General features: G+C 46.7%; 1 protein-coding gene across 1 annotated transcript; it reads right to left on the reverse strand.

Moving 5' to 3' along the window:
• Positions 1-1681: 1681 nt before the first annotated feature.
• On the reverse strand, positions 1682-25928 carry LOC143984205 (uncharacterized). Its single transcript, XM_077484496.1, has 3 exons — positions 25868-25928; positions 4371-4703; positions 1682-2198 (listed from the first exon to the last, which is right to left on the reverse strand). Exons 1-3 carry the CDS (start codon positions 25917-25919, stop codon positions 2008-2010), a joined length of 576 nt encoding a protein of 191 aa, XP_077340622.1. The 5' UTR covers positions 25920-25928; the 3' UTR covers positions 1682-2007.
• Positions 25929-26182: the final 254 nt, after the last annotated feature.

Genomic DNA, 26182 nt, shown 5'->3' on the forward strand with positions numbered 1-26182 from the left:
CCTTTCCATCAGAACACAATGATCAGTGTTGCCAAATGGTTGTTCGGGAACTCTGACAGGGTGGTTGTACACAAGTCAATCAATACTTTTGTGCAAGTAGCCTGCCCATACAAAATTCAGCTAAACCAGACAAATTTAGATAAATGTATTGCCGGCTTTAGGCGTTCAGACCAGATGAGGAGGACAGAGGTGAAAACAAACAAAAATAAGCAAGTAATGCTCACAATTGGCACCTGTTTGTCCTTGTTCTCCACATCTGAATCACTGGTCATCCAAGAGGCGTAGCTTGGAGCTTGTGGGCCCCCGATGCAAAAGTTGTCCTTGGGCCCCCCCACTACTACCTGCCCTTTCCACTGCATGCCAAATACTCCAATTAGGCGCCAGGATACTACCATTATGCCCCAAGATACTCCAAGTGGCTATAAAGTTATTTCAGAGATTATGTACATATTGAGAGGGTAATTCAAAATATTTTGTAGTAACAATCCTAGTATTCACATGATTTTGCCCCCTTTCCCCTATCCTGGTAACAGGCATGTACTGGCCATAGGGACTATAGGGAGTTTCCTGGTGGGCCGATGGCTTAGTGGGCCGGTTTCAGTGACAGCCAGTGGCATCGCTGGGGGGGGACTTTTGGGGCTATAGCCCCAAATCTGGGGCCCATAGCCCCGAGTCAGTCCTGGAGTCCCCAACCACAGGGTCCCGGCCCACTACCTGCCCTCTTTCTGGTGACCCTGATGTTCTCTCTGGGGAACCTAATGTAAGAGAGAGGCTCTCTGGGGACCCTGATGTAAGCCGGAGGCTCTCTGGGGAACCTGATGTAAGAGAGAGGCTCTCTGTGGACCCGGATGTAAGGGGGGGGGGCTCTGTGGGGACCCGGATGTAAGGGGTTGGCTCTCTAGGGACCCTGATGTAAGGCGGATGATCTCTGGGGACCCTGATGTAAGCCGGAGGCTCTCTGGGGAACCTGATGTAAGAGAGAGGCTCTCTGTGGACCCCGGATGTAAGGGGGGGGCTCTGTGGGGACCCGAATGTAAGGGGGGCTCTCTAGGGGCTTTTTTGCGCAATTGCGTACAGTTTATATACTGTTTTTTGCGTGTTTGCAAAATTAAAGTGGGCCGGTCTGCATGAAGTCCAGGGCCAAATTTTTGTCCCAGTCCAGCCCTGCCTGGTAATGACATAACCTTGTCTCTCCCCTCATTCTAGTAATGACATGACCCCCCCATCCTAGTAATGACATCACCCCTCCATCCTAGTAATGACATCAACCCCCCATCCTAGTAATGACATGACCCCTCCATCCCCATCCTAGAAATGGCATGTCCCCAGCCAATGAGAGCAGAGGAAGGGTGTGAACTGAGGAGAAGTCAAACAACTGGAAACTGATTACTGGATTATAGAACTTGGCTGAGGCATTGGGGGGGGCACAAGGCAGATTGGAGCTAGACTCCAGCTCTGGGATTTTGTGGAGGAAATCAAATGTAATATGACAGCAGGGAGCAGAGCGGTGGGCCCCCTGGATCAAGGGGTGAGGTCACAATTACAACCCCTGATGCTACGCCCATGAGTTAGTCTATCCTCACATGGGGCACCATTTAGTGTTTTGACAGTGATGACCAAACCCATCTCCAGGAACAAAAGACTCCTTTTTTTTATGGTGATCAAAACTTTATTTAACACATTTGTGCAAACAATGAAAAGAGGAAAATGTTCTGATCCTTACTTTGAATTCAGAGGTTCATAAGTAAAGTAAATCAGCATAGGCAATAAGATCCCATCCCAGACTGGGAGGACCCGGAGAACATTATACATGGAATGCCCTATACAGTTACTAATTTCTTCTCAAGAATTTTATCCTGGGTTGACACCATTTTGTGGCTTTCACTAATGCCCAAAGAAGGTAAAAGGCCCATTAGTTACGTAACTTTCTGGCTGAACAAGTGTTAAAAAGAGAAATGACCTATATGTGCTGGGAATCCAACACAGCAGATGTTTCAATTTTTGTTGTTAAAATGTTGGTTCCATTTCCACCTCCATCTGATCCCTTCTCCTCATCCTCCTCTCACTCCGATTCTTCTCATTTCTCATCTTCCTCAGGTCGTTGACTATAAAGATGAACAGCGCAGTGTAGAGGACAAAGACCGCACCGGATGACAGGAAGTGACCCCAACCTGACCACATCCCAGACCGGCTTCCTCCTAAATGGAGATAATGGGGTACAATGAGAGAGTTGTACAGAATAATAATATTATATATCAAACCCAGTCAGATCTTCAGTAGAGCAGTGTCGGTATAAAAGGACGGTCACGGCCATTTAATAACTCGTCCAGTAAATATGGAAAATAGAAGAAGCTCAGATTATCATCACACAATGACAGCGGGCCAGGTGAGGACATGCCCATATGAGAGAGTCACCAGACATACATGACCTCAACAAGACCTTCTAATAGTATATGAACCTTCTTTGAAGGAGGAAGGTTAGGGGACCACCGTTGCCTTATAACATTTGCTGACCCTATTACTCGTAATGGCCCTGATCCCAGAAATATTTAAATTAATGTCAGATGTTGTGTACCTGGTACTCTGCACATTATTCACTCATTTAGCTCTTCCATCTCCAGTGACAAATTCCCTTTCTTCTGAGGGGTGAGATCTGCTGGTATAGTGTGAGATAAGCGGAATTTGGGGCCAGGACGTGACGCCAGAGTTTGGTTTGGGGATATTTATTATAGCAAAACATAAAAAAAATATAGTTTTTTTTTTTACAAAATTTACGCTTTTTTTTGTTCAAAGTGGAAAAAATTAAAACCACAGAGGTGATATCTAATAGCACCAAAAGAAAGCTCTATTTGGGGGGGAAAAAAGACGCAAATTGCATTTGGGTACAGCATTGCATGACTGCGCAATTGTCGGTTAAAACGGCGCGGTGCCAAATTATAAAAATGGCTCTGGTCAGGAAGAGATAAAATCTTCTGGGGCTGAAGTGGTTAAATAAAAAAAAAAACAGTTCAAATAAAATCAACCAGTCAAGCCTCTGTCAGTTCTGGGAGGTACAGGTAATTTTACCTAATTTCTGCCTCTTGGTGTAGCTGGACATTTGAAATCCAACAGCAAATGTACTCCAGACCATTGCAGGGACATATTCTAAAGGAGACCTCCCCCAATGGTTCTTGGTGGAGTCCCCTGAGATGAAGAGTCTCCGGAGTTGTAAATGCTCCATGCTGGGAATCCTCCAACATCTGTACAGGGGGGGAGGGGGTGAAGATTTCCCCCGCTTAGGTGAGGGATGGGATCTTCACACATCGTCTGTGTTTCCATGTACATACGTCTCTCCCAGATCTTCGACTATGTAGTGAATGGATATAAAGACACGGAGCGGGGAGGACACTGCTAGGACTGGAGGTGGGGGTTGGCTGGACTTACCTTCTACATGGATGGTGTATAGAAAGACACGAAGCGGGGAGGACACTGCTAGGACTGGGGGTGGGGGTTGGATGGACTTTCCTTCTACATGGATGGTGTATATAAAGACACGAAGCGGGGAGGACACTGCTAGGACTGGAGGTGGGGGTTGGATATAAAGACACGGAGCGGGGAGGACACTGCTAGGACTGGGGGTGGGGGTTGGATGGATTTACCTTCTACATGGACAGTGCATATAAAGACATGGAGAGGGGAGGACACTGCTAGGACTGGGGGTGGGGGTTGGATGGACTTTCCTTCTACATGGACGGTGTATATAAAGACACGGAGCGGGGAGGACACTGCTAGGACTGGGGGTGGGGGTTGGATGGACTTCCCTTCTACATGGAGGGTGTATATAAAGACACGGAGCGGGGAGGACACTGCTAGGACTGGGGGTGGGGGTTGGATGGACTTACCTTCTACATGGATGATGTATATAAAGACACGGAGCGGGGAGGACACTGCTAGGACTGGGGGTGGGGGTTGGATGGACTTACCTTCTACATGGACGGTGTATATAAAGACACGGAGCGGGGAGGACACTGCTAGGACTGGGGGTGGGGGTTGGATGGACTTACCTTCTACATGGACGGTGTATATAAAGACACGGAGCGGGAAGGACACTGCTAGGACTGGGGGTGGGGGTTGGATGGACTTACCTTCTACATCAGGGGTCTCAAACTGGCAGGCCTCCAGCTGTTGCAAAACTACAAGTCCCATGAGGCATTGCAAGGCTGACAGTTACAAGCCGGACTCCCACAGGCAGAAGCATGATGGCACTTGTAGTTTTGCAACAGCTGGAGGGCCACCAGTTTGAGACCCCTGTTCTACATGGACGGTGTATATAAAAACATGGAGTGGGGAGGACACTGCTAGGACTGGAGGTGGGGGTTGGATGGACTTACCTTCTACATGGACGGTGTAATCAGCTGTCTGTATATGGTCTCTTCTAGAGTTGTATATATTCAAACTGTATGTCCCGTTATTCTCCAGAGTCACATTGGATATGATCAGACTTCCATTCTCTGATATCCTTGTATTGGTGAAATATTTGAACTCAGACAGCACACAATACGTGTGTTCAGCTATTCCCCCTTCCCAGTGTCCCGGAGATTTCTTATAGTTCCAGGTAAACTGGTCACATCTCATCTTTGTATGGTTGAGGGTGAGATTGCGTCTGATGGGGAGGAGAAGGTCAGATCCCGGCTGGGTGAATATTTCCTCCTGGACATCATCTCCTGCATAGACAGAATACAGATACCAGTCAGGTCACAGTGTACTCCCCCCTCCCCCCCCCATATAAAAAAAGAAGAGGGGGGATTTTGGGACTTTGAACGAGGCACATGTTTGGTGTGCCTCCATCCCTGATTCAAACAATAAACTGGGAAGGTTGGGACTTTGAATGAGGCCATGAACATGGTGGAGGAAACTAAAATAAAAGTACACATTTATTGATCATATGTGTAATGGAAATTTGTAGGTTCTGTATATAATTGTATTCTATTTTATATGTATTGCACAATGCCCTCACTGTGCACACGGCACTAACAATGTTTTCAGTACATGTTTTGCATTCTTTCGAGTTCTGATTAGAATAAGCCTGCCTATGTAACGCCCCTTGTTACCATAAATGTACAATTGTAATATTAATGTGATATTTACGTAATCATGTGTATAAAAGCCTTCAAATGCGTCATAATAAAGGAGAACAGTTATTTGGAAAGATGCTGAGCGTATCTTTTGTGTCTGTTCCCTACTGCAGTAGTTATTAATTTGGAACCACTAATCAATATGAGGATAGGAGTTGCCTATCATCAAAATATCCATTTCAGGTGGCGAAGCCAGCTCAGCAGGGGTTATCAGGTGACCCTGAGTATCCGAAACGAGGAGCTTGAGACGATCCGGGAATTTCTGATAATCAGCCGGCTGAGGTAAGCCTTTTGCTTACATTTGAGTTATCAGACTTCCTTGATCGGTAAGGCATTTTCAGGACAAAGGGTACCTATTTTACTCCCCTTAATCGAACTGTATTGATTAGTGGTTATATGTTATGTTGTCACTGTCTACTGTCCATCAGAGTGTTATAGAGAAAGGGAAGAATAGTGCTGTTCACAGGTATATGTAGTACATCTGCTAGATAAAGTAGTTTAGAGGCAAGAGGGTATAGGCACACGTAGAGAAGACTGGCCAGTCATATTGGGCATTAAATTAAGTAAGGGACTGATGGGTAAGAGACCCTCAAAAATGCCCAGCGCAAGAGGAGCGCTATATATGAACCGAAGGTGCGGTTCCGCCTATACTGAGCCCCTAGATTAATGGTTAAAGTGGACAGGGATCCACAAAGGGTAACTGGGTTACCACCAAAGTCCGCAGGGACAAAGATTCATGCAGAGTATACAGCTAGAGAAACGGCTATTTATGTGAGCAGGATGGATCAAGAGTGACATTAACACTAGACAGAAAGGGACTTTTTGATGTTAAGTTGTGGGCTGAATTTGGGGTCAGGCACTACAACTAGTAAAGTCAAGAAACAGTAATGAGAGTTAAAACAAAATGCTTTATATGTTGTCAGAGAGGGAAGATGGGATGAGCACTATAGCTGCCCGTCTGATCATAGAAGGTACAGTATGTGAAGTATGGAATTACAATACATTGGATGCAAAGGATATCAGAACAAAATAAAGAAAGCAGAAATTTAAGCAAGAAAGTATTAAAAAGCGTTAAAAGAAAGTGAGAGAATGATATCCATGTGTTGTGTACAAATGGGAATAATGTAAGCAATTTTAGAGATATATTTGAGTATGTTTGTAAATGCTGGAACCTTTAGTTCGCTCGCTTGTGTCATGTACACAGATGTGACCCCCACCTTTGTGCTCTCCTCAAAGAATGTAGCTGGGATGAGAGTTGGTGATAAGCTAGGAGGACATCATGCCAATTTCAGTTTTTTAGACAAAACATTTATAACAAAATGTGCCGGGTAAACGAATCCAATGATAAACAATGTGATCACAATTATTTTTGAATCTGTTTTCCAAACATGGTAAAATGAAGGTTACAAATTAACCGTGTCTTACACTAATTTAATATCCTGTGATAGTGGAAACAGTGCATTAAAAGAAAAGAAGAGAGAAATTGAGTAAAATTAAGTAATATGTCCCCCTTTAAGGACATTTATCTGTGCATATATATTAGTGTGTGATATTGAAATTATCATATGAGTATTAATTTCTAATATGAGTTTAACAATTTTATTAATAAATATAGATATATTGAAACTGGTTTAGACAACCTTTGGTTGGAAATGAAATCAAGGTTAATGGGGAAATTGGTAAAAATGGAATTAGTTTAGATTAAGATAACAATTTTGTAATTTTACATTTATTAAGTGGAAAGGAAAAAAAAGATTAAGATGAGGTTGTTAATTTGAATACAGCTGCAATAATGTTTAACAAAGCCAAGATGGATGGGATACATAAGAAGTTTTTCTACAGAAATGAAATGTTAAAGTCTGATAATAACTTAATGTGCGGTCCATGATGTGAGAGTAATAATAACATGTAAATATAACAGACCCATCACATCAAGTCCACACACCCTGTTAGGATAGATGCTGCCTGCAGCCAGTTGGTTTATAGTTTTTGATGGCCAAGTGCTTTCTGGTCCGTCATACATATTGTTGGTCCTTTTATTTTTATGTATTTTTATTTTTGAAATCCAAAGCAGAATGTGTGGATTGTGAAATGATGCGCCCCTTTTCCTTGTAAGTGCAGTGGGTACAAGTAGAAGAATATTTTGGATTTATGGACATCTCTGCATGCCTGCAGGGTATTCTTATCATTTATTATAATATTGCCAGGAAAAAGTTGTCTTTTTGAAACATGAAACTGGAGTTCTTACACAAACAGCATGATAGAAAACAAGCCATTGTTATATTTATGCAAGCTGGACCCAGTAATGAAGGGTTCACTCCGATGTATCAGAGCTGTAGCTTTATGCAAAGTTGCTATTAGACAAAGTTACAGATATTATTTTGGTTGAATATTTAATTTTTAATAGTCCGACATTCTGCACAGCAAATATATAGCTAAGTGTTTGTCTAATGAAAGGTTCAAAATATGAATTTGTTTTGTGTGTTTATGTACAAATCTAACAATGAAAAATGTGTACATTTGAATCCAGCCACCTTATTGCCTCTATTGGAGGAGGCTGGAGACAAAGAAAAAGCACATGTGTTAAATTGATGACGTGGGACTCAGTTGCTGTGAGCCCAGTGCAGGACACACTCCCTGGAGACCTGAGTATTTACTTTTTTGTAGTGTTATTCCTGGTTTTATACCGAGGATGAAGTTTATCACCCAGAAGGATTCCCTGTATTCAGAGTCATTGGATCCTTTTTCCCCAGCTCAAGAAGCAGAGCTCCATGTTTTAGAAAAGCCTGTGAGCTATAAAAAGAGTATATATTTATATAGATAGTCAAGAGATAGAGAGCTTTTGGTTCCATTTGAAGGGCCAGAAGTTTGATTTTACTTCGGCAGGTAAACCAATCAAGCATGCCAAGTTAATTTGATTGGCTGTTTTCAGCCTTCCAGGTTCTTGCTGAGGTAGCCATACTAACAGTAAAACTCACATATGGAAGCAGACCAGGCGTCTCTAAGGATTCTGCATTTACAGCCCCGGACACTTGCTGGGTCTGTGCAGCTCACAGATTCCACCCTAGTTCTGGCCCAGTATAGCTGGGATTAATAATTCAACTTTAAGGACCCCAGAACGAGAAGCACAAGTGGTCCACAGAGGGCAACTTCTTACAAAACAAGACTTTGGAAAAGGTGATCATTTATGTCTGCCAGACACTCTTTTCCCTTCAGCTTGACACATGGACCGTGTCATCTGTCACAAGTAGTTATGGCTGCCTTAGTAAATGAGCGTGGGATAGAGCCAGGGGTCTCCACAATTGTTTTTATAACATACCACTTCTTGTTTTACCTGTTACCAAAGGTGTTACCAAAAGCTGAACATCCCTTCCAGAGATAACAAAAAGATATATCCAGATGCCCAAGTCAGGATCGTACGAGAATGTATTTTGTTTGTCTGTATGGATGTGTTTTCTGGATGTCCAGTGGCAAATGCTACTGCAAAGGCCATAGTAAAAAAAAGTGTTATCAGAAGTAGTTTGTAAGTACAGAGTGCAGAATCTACAGAGAGTAACAGAGGAAATCATTTTTATAGGAGAGTCCTTACTAGAAGTTTTGAGGTTTTATTTTTTACACCCCCTACTGTCTACAATGTAGCGGACAAAGTAGAGTAAGAAACTAGAAAACTTTTGCCTGAATGTTTTATTATATTTTATCAAGCCCGTAGGGGGAGGTTGGACTCTTTCCCTATGGGATTTGGGTTGGGAGTGTGTTACTCACTTGCTTATAATTTGTCTCAGCAGCTGAAGTCCTCCATTCGGATCTCACAGAGAATGTTGCTGATCTTTTAAGGTTTTTGACAAACTCATTTATGTGTTTTCTCCCCAATTCCAGATGCTAAAAGTTTGGAAGGATCTAAAACTAAAGCCAGCTGACTTGTGGATTGTTAAGAGACATTTATATATAAGGAAATGTTTGGAGACTCAATACAGCATCTATTTCATATACAGTTTTGCAAAACTTGAAGGAAAAGTGACCTGGATCTACACCAGACACTGCAAAAATGACTAAATGAAAGAAATCTCTGTGTTTGATTTGTTTCCTTCTTGCGATCACAGTCTAGGGCAATTTTTGATTCAATTACTTTAATTGTAAGGGATATATATATTTGAAAAGTAGTTTAGCCCTGTTGAAGTCATATTTGTCTTTTGTACCTCCATTTTATGTAGAATTGTCTGTGTTTACATGTGCTGATAAGTCAGCATACCAGCAATTAAGCTAGAAGGCCATTCTGGCCACAGGAGTGTACAGCCAGTACTCTGTAAATATGTCTTATCAATCATTTGTTTTTCACAGTGAAAAGTTGCTTTGTAATGAAAAAAGCTGCTCAGCTATTATTTTCTCCACAATGGAGTTTTTGCCTTTTTGGCCAGAACTACCTCCACCTAAGCGTGTGGAGGTTCCAGGTTAAAGGTGATAGCAGGTATGGTTAGTGATCAAAATATTGATCAAAAGAGAGGAGACTGTAATGGAAATTTGTAGGTTCTGTATATAATTGTATTCTATTTTATATGTATTGCACAATGCCCTCACTGTGCACACGGCACTAACAATGTTTTCAGTACATGTTTTGCATTCTTTCGAGTTCTGATTAGAATAAGCCTGCCTATGTAACGCCCCTTGTTACCATAAATGTACAATTGTAATATTAATGTGATATTTACGTAATCATGTGTATAAAAGCCTTCAAATGCGTCATAATAAAGGAGAACGGTTATTTGGAAAGATGCTGAGCGTATCTTTTGTGTCTGTTCCCTACTACAGTAGTTATTAATTTGGAACCACTAATCAATATGAGGATAGGAGTTGCCTATCATCAAAATATCCATTTCAGATGAAATGCATAAAACATATCAATAACAGAAACCACATAGGGATAAAATATTGTAATAAATATCATTTCATAAGTATTCACAAACACATATGTATGTGCATATGCAATATGGGCATCAAGGGTACATCAAATATGTATAAACTTGGTGCCACGTAGTGGTCCACCGCTCATATAGAGCACATTGATGTCCAACCATCTGGAATCCCATGAGACTAATGAATAAAAAACCCAACACATAAACACTATTAATACTACTATAATGTTTTTACTATCACATAGGGGGCTAACAAGTATTATACACGATAGCATAATGGAAGTGACCGGTTCTCTTGACTAAGGGATGTGCCTATTTCGTGAGGCTCCCTAAAAACAACCTATACCCTTATCTTAAATCACTTATGATTGACCAGACGACACATTCTCTTTTTGGAGTCGAATGGCCATAGCAGCCTTTTTTATTACCAACATATCAAAAATACAAAATTCTTAGCCCTTGCACACACGGTCGGAGAATCCGTCGGAATGTGTCCTATCGGACCGTGTTGTCGGATAATCCGACTGTGTGTGGTATGCATCGGACTGATTCCGTCGGAATATCCGTCGGACCCAATTTTCCAACTTGTTGGAAATATTTTCCGACCAACTGGTCCGATAGGACATACTCCGATCATGTGTAGAGAATTCCGATCGGACAAAGTGCCACGCATACTCAGATCAAATTCCTACATCAAAGCTATTGGCTACTAGCCTGAACGTAGTCCCATCGTAACGAAATTACGTCATCACGTTTTGAATGATCTGATTTTTCGACAACTTATTCCGACCGTGTGTATGCAACAGTTTCGGACAAGATCCGACGGACAAGATCCGACGGACAAAATCCGACGGATTTGGTTGGCAGAATGTCCGACCGTGTGTACAGGGGCTAAGAAAAAACATAACTTAATGCATATAAATACATTTTACAACAAACATTATAACCAAATATATATATATCCGTATTACACATTCCCGATGTAGAGGTCTTTGAAGGTAAATTATAATTTCCAACCAGCTAGTTGTATCGGTACACCCATCAACAGGCCCCCCGCCGCGTATCACGAAAGCTCGGGGACAAAACCAGCAACTTCCTTCCAGATACAACCTTCTACACCATCTTTACCATTTAAGGGAATGGACACCCATAGCTCCATATGAGCCCAACTCCCCTAGACCTCCATTATTTTTAGCACCGCCTTCAAAGACCCCTTAGACCTAACGCTGCTATGACAATAATCAATGCAACCATCCGGGCATACTCACCACCGTCATTAGACCACCTAAAGGAAAGAACACCCCAAGACCATATCTACCCAACCCCTTAAGCCGTAAAGTAGGGAAGGGAGGGTGGGAAAAGCTCCTGCTTCTCTGGACAAAATGGCGCCGACTGAATGCGCCACACGCCAACTCCGCCCACCTCAGCGACGGTCCCCGCCCACCGCCTGCCTACCGCCCATCTCTAGTTCAGCCTACGCCTCACGTCACCCCCCCCCCTCGTCATGCTGGCCCTCCCCCTAGAGCCTGTATCAGAGGGTTATTATACCCCCCCCAATCTTACCTCTGCAACCTACTAAAGCTAATTAAGCACAGATTGTGACAGAGCTGAATCAGCAAGAGACGAAATGTTCATCACTTCCGGGTTCATTCACTAGAGCAGCGTTTCTCAACTCCAGTCCTCAAGGCTCCACAACAGGTCATGTTTTCAGGCTTTCTATTATTTTGCACAGGTGATTTGATCAGTTTCACTGCCTTAATAATTACCACAGCTGTTTTATCTGAGGGAAATCCTGAAAACATGACCTGTTGGGGCACCTTGAGGACTGGAGTCGAGAAACACTGCAGTAGAGGATCAATCAATGAACAGCTGATATCCCTCCACTCCATTAACCCGACATTAAAGGGCAGCAGGAAGGGCAGCGGAGCCCAAGATACATGGTGAAGGTGGCACATTCCAGTGTGGGGAAGTGATTGGCCAGCAAGCCCACCCCACCCCCTCCTTACCTGAATTATGGGAGGCTTCCTCCAAGGGACTTGTAGAGAGTGCACAGGTGATTCCCTCCTCATCCCTAGTTTGGCAAAACTTCATCCAGCTAGGTCCATACCTGCATATAGACCTGAGGATGGGGAAAGATTTCCAAGATCCTGTGTATTGTACCCACAATGTTCTGCTGGTGGTTACAATAATCTGCATGGCCTCAATCTACAAATGTAGCAAATGCCTTTTATATTACATCAATATTACTATTTAGTAAAGGTACTAAAGGTGGACAATGCCTTTAAAGCGGAGGTCCACCCTAAAGTGGAGCTTCCGCTCATTGGAACCCTCACCCCCTCCGGCGCCACAATTGGCACCTTTCAGGGGGGAGGGGGGTGCAGGTACCTGTACAGTACAGGTATCTGCACCCACTTCCGGCGTAGATTCTGCAGAAGCTACGCCCCTTTCCGCAGAATCTACGCCCCTTTCCGCAGAATCTACGCTCCTTTCCGAAAGTCCCCCGCTGCCTGCTGGGAAACACACGGATCCCAGAGACAGCGGGGACCATCCTTATTGCGCAGCGCGACTCACGCATGCACAGTAGGGAACCGGGAAATGAAGCCGCAAGGCTCCACTTCCTGATTCCCATACCCAAGATGGTGGCGGCAGCACCCGAGAGACGATCGAGAGATCAGCTTTGGGTGCCGACATCGCGGGCGTGCTGGGCGGGTAAGTGTCATTATTTTAAAAGTCAGCAGCTGCAGTATTTGTAGCTGCTGGCTTTTAAAAAAAAAAAAAAAAAAACGGCGGACTCCCACTTTAAGTTATAGTTGAATACCATTCAACACATCCCCTCTTTTATACCCCCCCAGGTAAACAGGTGGTCCCAAAAATTGTAGTAAACAGGACACTGGTTATGATCAACATTGTACCATAAAACTGAACAGAAAAAAGATCCACAAAGAGAAAACGAATAACTAATCACACAAAAATCAAGCTGAAAAATAAGGTAGGGCCCACACAAAAATAAGTCCCCAAATATAATCTAGATATTGTGGCAGGGTGAACCCATACCACTGTTTAAAATGGAGGTTTACTCCAGTGTATTGGCTTCATATAAGAGCCAGAGTTAGAGCTCAGAGCCCTACGTTCCCCGAGGTGGTCAGTGTGTGAAGTGAGCCATGAGAGGTGCTCAAATGCACCATGGTGTCCAGGTCAGGACAGACCAAGGCCCGAGCCTGAGAGAGTCTATGGGGGGCAGAGCAGCTAGGATGCTGCAAGTAAAGATGCAGAGCTGAGGTACAGCATCTGTGCACAAACACTGGGATGTGTTTGATGGTAAAGGAGACCAAGAAGTACTGATCCGAGCAGTAAGAGCCAGGTGGCTGAATGTTATGTTTTGTTCGTACTGATGGTGAGAACCCCCTGCAAAGGAAGACATACCTGTATGAATTTTTGATGTTCTTTTAACTAAAAGTGGGCAGCAAAGGCCTAAAAACTAGTTTTGGTGTGGACTGAGCTCATTGTTTTGGCACTACCAGTGTGCTATAAAACCACAACATGTCAGTTGGTGGTGGAGGAACATGTCAGTTGGTGGTGGAGGAATTGATGCATAGAAAGATGGCAGGAGTTCCAGATCCTCACATACCAAAAACGATGAGCTGCCAGAAACTGTGTGTTCTGCCACGTGCAGCAGCTGATGTGATTGCAGTGATATCTGCATGGAGACGTGCATTGTCTTGAAAGTCTAACCCCCTGTACACACGGGTCGGACATTCCGACAACCAAATCCGTTGGAAAAAAAAAAAAAACTGTTGCATACACACGGTCGGACAAAGTTGACGGAAAATCCGATTGGTTCAGAACGTGATGACGTTATTTCATTACGACGGGACTACGTTCAGGCTAGTAGCCAATAGCTTTGGTCTCGGAATTTGATCTGAGCATGTGTGGCACTTTGTTCGTTGAAGTAGGCTACACATGATCGGAGTATGTACGATCGGAGCAGTTTGTCGGAAAATATTTCCAGCAAGTTTGAAAATTTGGTCCGACGGATATTCCGACGGAAACAGTCCGATGGAGCCCACACACAGTCGGAATATCTGACAAAACGGTCCGATAGTACGTGTGTACAAGGGCATAGACTGGGGCTGCAAGCTGACAAAAACAAGACACGAAACGGTGGGTAGGATTCCGGCTTCAGCTAAGTACCCTCCCTTTGGCTGCCTTTTACCCCTGAACATAAGACACTCACTGGATACAACACAGCTGGGGTACAAAATGGGGGACAATAGCTTTGGTCTAGGCACTTTGTCCGATCGGAATTCTCTACACATGATCGGACAAAGTCCGATCGGATCATGTTGTTGGAAAGTTTTATAGCCCAGCTCTAAAACTTTCTCTGTCGGATACTCCGACAGAAACAGTCCGATGGAGCCCACACATAGCCGGATTATCCGACAACGCGGTCCGATCGGACATTTTCCGTCGGAATGTCCGACCGTGTGTACAAGGGCTTATGCCTTGTACACACTGTCGGACATTCCGACAACAAAATCCATTGGCTTTCTTCCGACAGAATTTGTGGCAAACTTGTCTTGCATACACACGGTCAGACAAAGTTGTTGGAAAATCCGATCCTTCGGGAACGTGGTGATGTTCGTTGAGTATGACAGGACTACGTAGAGGCTAGCAGCCAATAGCTTTGGTCTCATAATTTAATCTTTGCATGCGCTGCACTTTGTCCGTTCGGAATTCTCTACAAACGATCAGAAAAGGTCAGATCGGATTTTGTTGATAATCCGATCGGAACCTTTCTCCATCGGAAAATCTGACCGTCTGTACAGGGCATTAGATTATACACCGAAATATTCCTGATTTGTGCAAAGGACCCGTGTTAAAAAAGTTGTGGTGTGCCTGACTGCAGGGATGGGGTGGTCAAAACGCAAAACGGAAGCAAGGTTTGCTGGGATCAGGGGCGGATCCAGGGGGGGCAAGGACTAGGGCTTTCTCCGTCCGCCACCTATTTACGTTTGGCGAGGAATCGTCTAAATGAAGTTGCAGGGACTTTATTTCTGCTTCCCCCACTCCAAGATGGCTTAAGACATATTCAGTGTGCCCCATGCGTTCATTTAGAGGGGCCCATGCGGTGGCGTCCTTATGGGGGTAAAGACCACGGTAAAATTGGGGTCACCGCTACACACTGTGTAGTATTATTAGCAGAGCGGTGCGGACGTGTCCCAGTGTTACTTCCCTGTCAGGCGGAGTGATCTCCACCCGACAGGAGCTCCCTAGTCCCGGCTGGCGTGACGTCACATTTCAGAGGCCGGGAGCGCGAGATTCAAGACAAGATGCTTTTCCTGACCTGTGAGCCCATCTGCACTGTCTGCAAGTGAGTGATCACTTAACTGCCTGTGTGTTAGCTGTGTGAACTGCTGAAGTGGTTAACACTTGGAGGGAAGGGGAGGGGGGGGGGGGGGTGTTAATGCAGTTAGAATGGTAATTGTAATACACAGCATGGAGGGGGGTAATGCACTCACTGATGCATTCATGACCAATGGCAATTAATTAACCCCTTTGTGCTGCATTAGTGGCAGTGGCACCATCATTATTAATTAACCCCTTTTATGCTGCAGCATGATGGGGTTGAAAAAAAACACTGCTACTAATGCAGCCCAAAGGGGTTAATTAATTGCCATTGGTCACAAATGCGTCAGTCAGTACATTACCCCCCTCCATGCTGTGTATTACAATTACCAATCATCATCATGAGCCACGGCACCTGTATTGTGTGATGATCATGATGATAATGATGATATAGAATGACATTAAAATTCATCTTTAGACCTCATTCACACAGGGGGCATGCTGCAGACATGCGGGCTGTCTTTAACTGACTTGGGAATGAATAAAGTGTGGGGATCAGGACCGTTTTTAAGGCAGGGCAAAAGGGGCAGCTGCCCTGGGCTCCATCACTGTAATGGGGCCCAAAGCAGCTGCCTCATACTTGCCAACTATCCCAGTTTAAATTCCCTTATCCCTTGACGTTTTAGTCCCGTGCTGTGTCCCGATATCTCAGTGTAAACTTCTGCTGCTGCTGCCCAGCTCTGCCCTATTGTCATGTACAGATGACTCACCTGCAGATACTGTGTTTACATGTAAATAACCCGCATTGAAATGTAAATAGTGGCGGAAGTAATATGTAAATCGTCATATGAATATAATATCCCTCTGAGGTCACATCCACCATTACTTCTGCTGAATGCTGCCCACTGGGGAGGTAAAGGAGCATGCTTGAAAGTCCTGCCTACAATTGTGGTCATTAAGCTTAACATCAGCCTGTTCTGAAAAAGTAAGCAAATTGGAGGCGGAACCCTTGTTCAAAATAACATGGTGCCACAGCAACCTAAATTTTAGTGCATGTGAATACACAGGCAGGCAATGAGAAGATGATGTGCTGTAACCTTTAGCAACCAATTAGTGAGCAGTAATGCTGTGCACTAACCTCTTGCAACAAATCAGTGAGCAGTAATAATGTGCAGTAACCTCTAACAACCAGTTACAACTAGTAAGTGGTATAGGTGTTCAGTAACCTCTAGCAATTAATCACTGATCAGTATTGATGTAAAGTAATATCTAGCAACCAATTAGTGAGTGGTATAGGTGTTCAATAACCTCTAGCAATCAGTGAGCAGTATTGATGTACTGTAATCTCTAGCAACCAATAAACAAGCAGAAGTCATGTGCTGTAACCTCTAGAAAATAACAGTGAGCCATAATGTGTGCTGTAATCTCTAGCAGCCAGTCAGTGAGCGGTATTGATACACAGTAACCTCAGGCAACCAATCGCAATCACTGCCTGAGCTGAATCAGTAAACTTATTTTTAACTGCTATTTATTATATGTCTCAAAGCATGTGGAGAGCCAAATTGTGTGGAGCAGGGGGGCCCAAGAAAATGTTTTCCCAGGGTCCAGTCAATATTAAAGATGGCCCTGTGTGGGATATACTAAAAGGAATGACAGAAAGGAATGTCCCATAAAGTTTTGTACATATCCCTGTGCTGGCATCCCATTTATTTCTACTGACACACACAGCTTTTGTGTCCCAATATGTCCTGCGTGGGTCCCAGAATGCTTGCCAGGTGCCTTCAGGTACCCACACCAGCATGTCATATTGGGACATAGTGGCTGTGTCCGTGCAGCCATGTGTTAGAATACAAATAAATGGGATGCCGGCATGGGGACGCATCTAACACTTTAAAACAGTGTCACTGTTTTAAACAAGGTTATGACTGTATGATATGTTAAATACATATATTTTAATACAAACGTGTTCTGTAAGCAACACCTTATTTTCTGGCAGTGCCCCTCCCGAGACTAGACTCTGGATCCGCCCCTGGCTGGGATGCAAGGAAGACTGTTATGGATGGAGGGGATTTTGCCTGAGCCAGTCCTACACAAGCCAGAGAGTCTGCCAGTGTCAGTGGCGTAACTAGAACCTTCAGGGCCCCGATGCAAGAAACCATGAAGGGCCCCCCTGAACCCCAGGCGGAGTCCGGCGGTGGAACTCCAGGGCGTGGTCACAGGTATGACCTTTGTGAGCCCTGGAGTTCCACCACTGGCATCAGTAGTTTTTTTTTTATTATTATTTTTTTTTAGGTGCCCCATTGGGGGACTGTCCCTAGGCAGGATGGGGTCCCTGTCCCCAGAAGAGATGAGGTCCTTTTCTCCAGGGCAGATGAAGTTATTGCCCCCAGGTGAGAAGGGGTCACTGTCCCCAGGGGAGGTGGGGGTCCCTGTCCCCAGAAGAGATGAGGTCCTTTTCTCCAGGGCAGATGAAGTTACTGCCCCCAGGTGAGAAGGGGCCCCTGTCCCCAGGGGGAGATTGAGGGGGTATGTAATGGTGTGTGGGGGATGGGGTCCTCTCACTCACCATGACCAAGCTGCAGGCCGCGCACTCATCCATGTTGGCCTGGGCTCCATCTAGTGTGCTGGACGGGTGATCAGCATATCTCCCAGAAAGACCTTTCATCATCTGTGTATGACGGGGGAGGAGGGGGGCTGGCAGACAAGCCTGCAGTGTCCTCCGGGGGGCTCTCATAGGGCTGCACTACATCTGTGTGCTTAAAGTTTGTTTACCCGGGAGAAGTATGCAGTGCAGTGTGGGCCGGACTCGAGGGGGGGCGGGACTCTGGCTGGGGAGAACAGACATCGGACTGAGCGGCAATGCATGGAGCCGGAGAGGGGTACTCTGAGGAGCCGGCCGAGGACACAGGTCATGCGGGGAATGCACAACTATAGAGCAGCCAGTGCGATAGTCGAGCATGGAGCTCTGCTAGTCACCCTCCACCTCCAGCCACCCGTGTGCATGGTGCACTGGTACCCCTAGCTGCTTATGCTGCTGCCGGCCATATGTAGAGGGGGCTGCATGGGCCCCCTGCATTACAGGGCCCAGTTGCGGTCGCGACTGCTGCACCCCCTATAGTTACGCCCCCGGCCAGTGTGTTAGTCTGCTGTGCACAGGTGCAAAAATGCATTTGGCGGCATTAGAGCAAATGGAAAAGGGAAAAGCAAACCATAGCTCAGTGTAAGGTATGAGCAGAAGGATGTTATTGCCCGTAGCAACAAAGCTAAGGTCACCCATGAGACCTGTGGATCATGGTGGAGTGTTCCTGATGAGAGTCATGACAGATGGCTTCAAGAGGAGCTTGTGAAACCAGATGGAGAGCTCTGTTAAATTTTCGCTGAGGGGGTAGGGTTGCCACCTTTTCTTCATATCAAACCCAAACACTTTAGCAGCACACTGCTTTTTTTCTTTATTTGCAGTATAAACTATACATATATTTTGCTATGAAATAACATTTTTAATCACATGACGTTAAAGAGTTCCCATTACATCAGAGTCCATAGAGTTCCTCTTTTACATCTGAATCCACAGAGTTCGCTTTCACTGTAAGGGGGGGCTCTGCAGACTCTGATGTAAGGGAGAACTCTGGGGACTCTGACATAAGGGGTGATCTGGGAACCCTGATTTAAGGGGGAACACTGAGAACTCTGATGTACGAAGAAGACTCTGATGTAAGGGGGAAAACTGTGACCCGCTGGTGTAAAGGGGAACTCTGATGTAAGGGGTGTTCTGAGAACCCTGATTTACCTTGGTGTACTCACTCAGAGGCAGGAGAGAGAAGGGGGGGATTTCAGTCACAGACAGGGATGGATGGTGAGCTCACTCACCCCTTGGCAGTCTGCACCTCTCATTCAGATGTATCTGAGGCTGCTGGACTTCAAATTTCCGGCCCCACCTTTCCTTTTGTGAGGCACAGCGCCGGGGATTGGAGTGTTGGCAGACACAGAGGGGTGGGAGGAAGAGGTGCAGATCAAGCCCTCTCTCCTCTCCTGTCTGTGTGGTTTTGAGGGGAGGGGGCCGGATTGTTAGTGCTGGCTTTGGGCAGCGTAAAAGAGAATGTAAGAGACACTCTTAGCTTAGCTAACTGCAGCCAGCAACCCTGCTGGGAAGACATAGTCCAGTCTGAATAATGTGTCCGGGTTTCGGGCAATCTGAAACCTGGATGCATGATTCCAAACCCGAACTGTCCGGGTGAATCCCGGACATGTGGCAACCCTACTGAGGGAGTGTGCCCCCCCCCCCCCCGGCAACGAGAAGAATGGTTTAGCATGAAAGGAGTGCATAGAAGTGGTTTGGCTTACCAATAAAAGATGGGAGTAGAAGTTCACCATGCCTGGAATGTGGTCAGTTGGGCATTGCTTTTTTAAATTCTGGACTACAGCTGAATATAATGGTTGTTGAGCATTGGAGGGGCAGAGCAGAAAGTGACTGACAGTCACAGCTCTCTGCTCAGAGCAGAGGGGAGTGATCAGTTGCGTTTGATCATTCAGTTCTCAGTGTGGAGCGAGCAGGGGACAGATGCAGTATCGGAGTGATGCCACATCCACCCTTCCTGAATTTCTTTTTTTTTAATTCAAATCCTCAGCTACTTGTGTATTTGAATTTTTAAAATACCAGTCTTTGATTCCCTAACGCTGCACCCTCTCTCCTACTGGGCGCAGCGTGGACATTTTACTTTGCCTCACCTGCCATTACATAGCAGGCAGGTGGCAGGAGGAGGGAACAGGGCCAGATCTAGCCTGTCTGATGTTTCCTGATGTATTATGGATTTTTAATCTGCATTATGGGCTGAAAGCCGGAGGACATGGCGCAGCAGCCGCTATGATCTACTGATCTCAGGTGCCATGCTTTCCAGACCCCTGCTGGAAAAAAAATAAATGCAAATTTTTTCTGCAAAAGTCTGTGTATTTATAATTTTTTTCCATAGAGGTAAACAAATCCTTTAATCCTGGAGGGAGTGAGAGGAGTCTGGAGAACAGTAGTGCCATGGTCCCCGGGCCAGGAGATGTGCCGTCAGCTCAGGAGATCGGGGTGAGAACAGGGCATGCTCACTGCTGCTTGCTGGAGAGCATACAGCTGTGATGGGGAGAGGATTGCCAGACAGAACAGCAGCAACTAGCCGATAAGGAGATGCAGAGAGGCAGCAGAGTTCACAGATTAGATGTCTCTGCTGTCGGAGCTTTGGGGGGACTCAAATGAAATCTGGGGGGGGGGGGGGGGCGCAGCACTCTGTACAACACACTCCTGAACCTTGCACTCTGTACGTAATACACTCCTGATCCCTGCACGTAGCATCCTCCTGCAGGTAGCATCCTTCTGCACCCTGCACATTGCATCCTCCTGCACCCTTGCACATAGCATCCCCCTGCAGGTAGCATCCTCCTGCACCCTTGCACATAGCATCCCCCTGCACCCTTGCATGTAGCATCCCCCTGCAGGTAGCATCCTCCTGCACCCTTGCACATAGCATCCCCCTGCACCCTTGCACGTAGCATCCTCCTGCAGGTAGCATCCTCCTGCACCCTTGCACATAGCATCCTCCTGCACCTGCACCCTTGCACGTAGCATCCTCCTGCACCCTTGCACGTAGCATCCTCCTCCTGCACCCTTGCACGTAGCATCCTCCTGCAGGTAGCATCCTTCTGCACCCTTGCACGTAGCATCCTCATGCACCCTGCACGTTGTATCATCCTGCACCCTTGCACGTAGCATCCTCCTCCTGCACCCTTGTACGTAGCATCCCCCTGCACCCTTGCACGTAGCATCCTCCTGCACGTAGCATCCTCCTGCACCCTTGCACATAGCATCCCCCTGCACCCTTGCACATAGCATCCCCCTGCACCCTTGCACATAGCATCCCCCTGCACCCTTGCACGTAGCATCCTCCTGCAGGTAGCATCCTCCTGCACCCTTGCACATAGCATCCTCCTGCACCTGCACCCTTGCACGTAGCATCCTCCTGCACCCTTGCACGTAGCATCCTCCTCCTGCACCCTTGCACGTAGCATCCTCCTGCAGGTAGCATCCGTCTGCACCCTTGCACGTAGCATCCTCATGCACCCTGCACGTTGCATCATCCTGCACCCTTGCACGTAGCATCCTCCTCCTGCACCCTTGCACGTAGCATCCTCCTGCACGTAGCATCCTCCTGCACCCTTGCACGTAGCATCCTCCTCCTGCACCCTTGCCGTAGCATCCTCCTGCAGGTAGCATCCTCCTGCACCCTGCATCCTCCTGCACCCTTGCACATAGCATCCTCCTGCACCCTTGCACATAGCATCCTCCTGCACCCTTGCACATAGCATCCTCCTGCACCCTTGCACGTAGCATCCTCCTTCAGGTAGCATCCTCCTGCACCCTTGCAGGTAGCATCCTCCTGCACCCTTGCACATAGAATCCTCCTGCACTCTGCAGGTAGCATCCTCCTGCACCCTTGCACGTAGCATCCTCCTGCACACTTGCACATAGAATCCTCCTGCACCCTGCACATAGCATCCTCCTGCACCCTTGCAAGTAGCATCCTCCTGCACCCTTGCAAGTAGCATCCTCCTGCACCCTTGCAAGTAGCATCCTCCTGCACCCTTGCACGTATCATCCTCCTGCACCCTTGCACATAGCATCCTCCTGCACACTTGCACGTAGCATCCTCCTGCACCCTTGCACGTAGCATCCTCCTGCACCCTTGCAAGTAGCATCCTCCTGCACCCTTGCACGTATCATCCTCCTGCACCCTTGCACATAGCATCCTCCTGCACACTTGCACATAGCATCCTCCTGCACACTTGCACGTAGCATCCTCCTGCACCCTGCACATAGCACCAGCATAGAGGGGGCACACTGACCACCAGCACACAGGGGCACACTGACCACCAATATGCAGGGCCAGTGGTTACCAATATACAGAGGACATAGCAAATCAAGTAAAACAACTACCATACAAGTAGAAAAATCTCAAAAGCTATAAGAGAATCTTGTTACCTGGTTCCCTCATCTAACGCAAATCAATAAAAAGCAGAAAATGCATCATCTTCCTGCGCCCTTGCACGTAGCATCCTCCTGCACACTGCACGTTGCATCCTCCTGCACCCTTGCACGTAGCATCCTCCTGCAGGTAGCATCCTCCTGCACCCTTACATGTAGCATCCTCCTGCAGGTAGCATGCTCCTGCACCCTTGCACGTAGCATCCTCCTGCAGGTAGCATCCTCCTGCACCCTTGCACGTAGCATCCTCCTGCACCCTTGCACGTAGCATTCTCCTGCACCCTTGCACGTAGCATCCTCCTGCACCCTTGCACGTAGCATCCTCCTGCACCCTTGCACGTAGCATCCTCCTGCACCCTTGCACGTAGCATCCTCCTGCACCCTTGCACGTAGCATCCTCCTGCACCCTTGCACGTAGCATCCTCCTGCACCCTTGCACGTAGCATCCTCCTGCACCCTTGCACGTAGCATCCTCCTGCACCCTTGCACGTAGCATCCTCCTGCACCCTTGCACGTAGCATCCTCATGCACCCTTGCACGTAGCATCCTCCTGCACCCTTGCACGTGGCATCCTCCTGCACCCTGCACATAGCACCAGCATACAGGGGGCACACTGACCACCAGCACACAGGGGCACACTGATCACCAACATGCAGGGCCAGTGGTTACCAGTATACAGAGGACATAGCAAATCAAGTAAAACAACTACCATACAAGTAGAAAAATCTCAAAAGCTATAAGAGAATCTTGTTATCTGGTTCCCTCATCTAACGCAAAGCTATCAATAAAAAGCAGAAAATGCAGCACTGCCCTACACTCCATCTATAAAATTCTACAAATGGACTTATAAATGCAATGATAAAACCTATAAATGAATGTCCAGGGCAAATCAACCAATGTATGGCAATATAGTATTGATGGTGTCACCCCCTCTGCAGAAATATTTGAGAAATTGCAGAGCTTCAATGTGCAAATAGTGGTGAAACCCCCTACATATAATCATAATAAAATGTACAATTGATGTACATATTTTACATTTTATAATGAAGATATATTGAGGGTTTCACCACTATTTCCACATTGTAGCTCTGCCATATTTCTTATCTTTTGCAGAGCGGGTGACACCATCACTATGTTCTCACACGTGGCTTGATTTGCATCTCTGTTATTATTATTGTATGTAGCGGGTTTCACAATTATTTGCACATGGAAGCTCTGCGATTTCTCAAATATTTTTGCAAAGGGGGTCACTGCTATGTTGCAATACATTGGATATTAATCTATAGGCTTTACTATTGCACATATAAGTCCATGTGTAGAATTGTATAGATGACTTGTAGGGCTGTGCTGCCTTTTGTCGCTTACACACGATCAGACTATCCGGCAGACAAACCGCTGTAAAGTCTGCCGGACTGTCCGAACGAGCGGACTTGCCCACACACGGGACTTTTCCGGCGGACTAGGTCCATCGTACTTTTGAAATGAACGGACTTGCCCACACATGGAGGAAAGTCCGTTCATTTTGAACGCGGCTCCAGGTAGCCGGGACTAGCGAAGGAAGTCAATGTCAGAGGGTGCTGGGACTGTGATGTCATAATGGGCGGGGACATCACCGGGCGATGTCCCTATATAAGTCGCTGCACGCCGCGTCCCTGTCATTGTGGCCAGAGACAGCGACGGGGCAACATCTCAAGAAGAGAAAAAGAGAAGAAGAGAAGAACAGAAGAATAGAAGGCGGCGACAGAAGACCGGGCCACCGCCAGTAAAAGAGCTGGAAGAAGGAGCGGAGGCCCGGCAAGAAGAACCGAAGAGGGGGACAAGACCCCCGAAGTCGGAAGAAGACCCCCGGGCGGCAGCGAAGAAGAAAGCCGGGCCTCCTCCGCTAGTAAAATAGCTAGCAGAAGATAGCGGAGGAGTCCGGCGAAAAGACCCCCCCAAGACAGAAGAAGACCCCCGGAGCTGTGCAATAAATTATTTTTAACCCTTGTGTGTTGTGTTTTATTTAAAAAAAAATTCACAGGTGAATGGGTAGGGGTACATTGTACCCCATACTCATTCACATAGGGTGGGGGGGGCGGTATCCGGGGGCCCCCTTCCGATAAGCCCCCGGCCCGCAGACCCCGACAACCAACGGCCAGGGTTGTCGGGAGGAGGCCCTTGTCCTCATCAACATGGGGACAAGGTGCTTTGGGGTGGGGGGGCGCGCGGCCCCCCCCTTCCCCGAAGCACCCCCCTATGTTGAGGGCATGCAGCCTGGTACGGCTCAGGGGGGGGGGGGGGGTGCTCGCTCGTCCCCACTCCCTTTCCTGACCAGCCGGGTAGCGTGCTCGGATAAGGGTCTGATATGGACCTGGGGGGGACCCCCACGCTGTTTTTTCGGCGTAGGGCTTCCCCTTTAACTCCATACCAGGTGACGGGGCCAGCGGCGTGTCAATCGCTAGTCCCGGCTACCTGGAGCCGCGCTGAAAATGAACGGACTTTTCTCCGTGCGGGAAAAGTCTGTTCATTTCAAAAGTACGGGGGACTAGCACACGCACGGCCGTATTGTCCGCCGGACTGCGAGTCCAGCGGACAAATTTTGTTGCAAAACTACTTTCTAAGGCCGCGTACACACGGGCGGACTGTCTGGCCAACTAAGTCCGTCAGACAATCCGACAGACAGTCCGTCCTACTTTTGAATGAACGGACTTGACCACACACGATGAACAGACAGTCCGCTGAAAGCTTGCGCGATGACGTGTACGGCATGTACGACGGGACTAGAAATACGACGTCCTATACACTGCAATGCAACCTTCGGCCGTGTAAATCCTTTCTGAGCATGCGCCATACTTAGTCGGTCCAACTTGCCTACTCACGAGAGGACTGTCCGCTGAAACCAAAGTTGGACGGACAATATTACGGAAATTCCGAAAGACTTAGTCCGCCAGACTGTCCGCTGAAAAAGTCCGCTGAAGCCCACACACGAGCGGATTGTCCGCTGAAACACGTTTCAGCGGACCAAGTCCGTCAGACAGTCCGCCCGTGTGTACGCGGCCTTAGTCCGCCAGACTTTTGGGTAAAAAAAGTCAGCCGGAGCACACACACGGGGGATTGTCCGGCGGACTTTTTGATCGTGTGTACGCAGCATAAGTTGGCATTTTTAGAGAAACCTCCACTTGCTCACCACACCGACCACACCCACATTTGGCCACGCCCAAAGGGTAGCACACCCCGTCCCTTCCTCCACGTTTTTTGTCTTATCTTATCTATCATAACATTCGGTAGTCATATCCCAAAAAGTATCTTTTTTTTTTTTATCTCATTGAGAAATAACATACAATCATTCTATAAACACATACCACATACACTGTATATATATCATTTGAGGAAAATATGCTTAAAAATAGTTGACCATTTGCGAATAAAAAAGAAAAAATGTCCCCGGATTGGATTTTAAAAATCTGGTCACCTTACTTTATAATGTTCTTACATACCTCTGGCTGGACAGACAAGAGCCCACAGGAGGAGGACACAGAGGGGACACATCGCTGCAGCCATGGTGTACGGTCTGTGCGGGAAATAATGAGAAGTTATAGCATTATAGAGAACGCAAACAGGAAAAAGATTCTATACAGTGCAAAACTTGTGTTTCCTCTTTTCTCAAGCTTAGTGGATTTCAAAGTGGTAAACCAGCAGAAAGCAATTTATATCTCGGGCATATTATCGGTGAGATCTCTGAGGCCGCGTACACACGCGGGGACTGTTCGCCCAACTTTGTCCGCTGAACAGTGTTTCGGCGGACAGTCCGC

The sequence above is a fragment of the Lithobates pipiens genome, unplaced genomic scaffold, assembly GCF_037356315.1.
Source record: "Lithobates pipiens isolate NorthernLeopardFrog02 unplaced genomic scaffold, aLitPip1_a1.2 Scaffold_16, whole genome shotgun sequence".
NCBI classification, from domain to species: Eukaryota; Metazoa; Chordata; class Amphibia; order Anura; family Ranidae; genus Lithobates; species Lithobates pipiens.

What these genes read in the sequence shown, in the direction of transcription:
- LOC143984205 (XM_077484496.1), bottom strand. Translation starts at nt 25,919, where the DNA reads ATGTGTCCCCTCTGTGTCCTCCTCCTGTGGGCTCTTGTCTGTCCAGCC. An exon ending in TCTTGTCTGTCCAGCCAGAG is followed by an intron (nt 4,704 to 25,867) that starts GTATGTAAGAAC and finishes CTGTCTATGCAG; the next exon opens with GAGATGATGTCCAGGAGGAA. An exon ending in TTACACCGTCCATGTAGAAG is followed by an intron (nt 2,199 to 4,370) that starts GTAAGTCCATCC and finishes ATCTCCATTTAG; the next exon opens with GAGGAAGCCGGTCTGGGATG.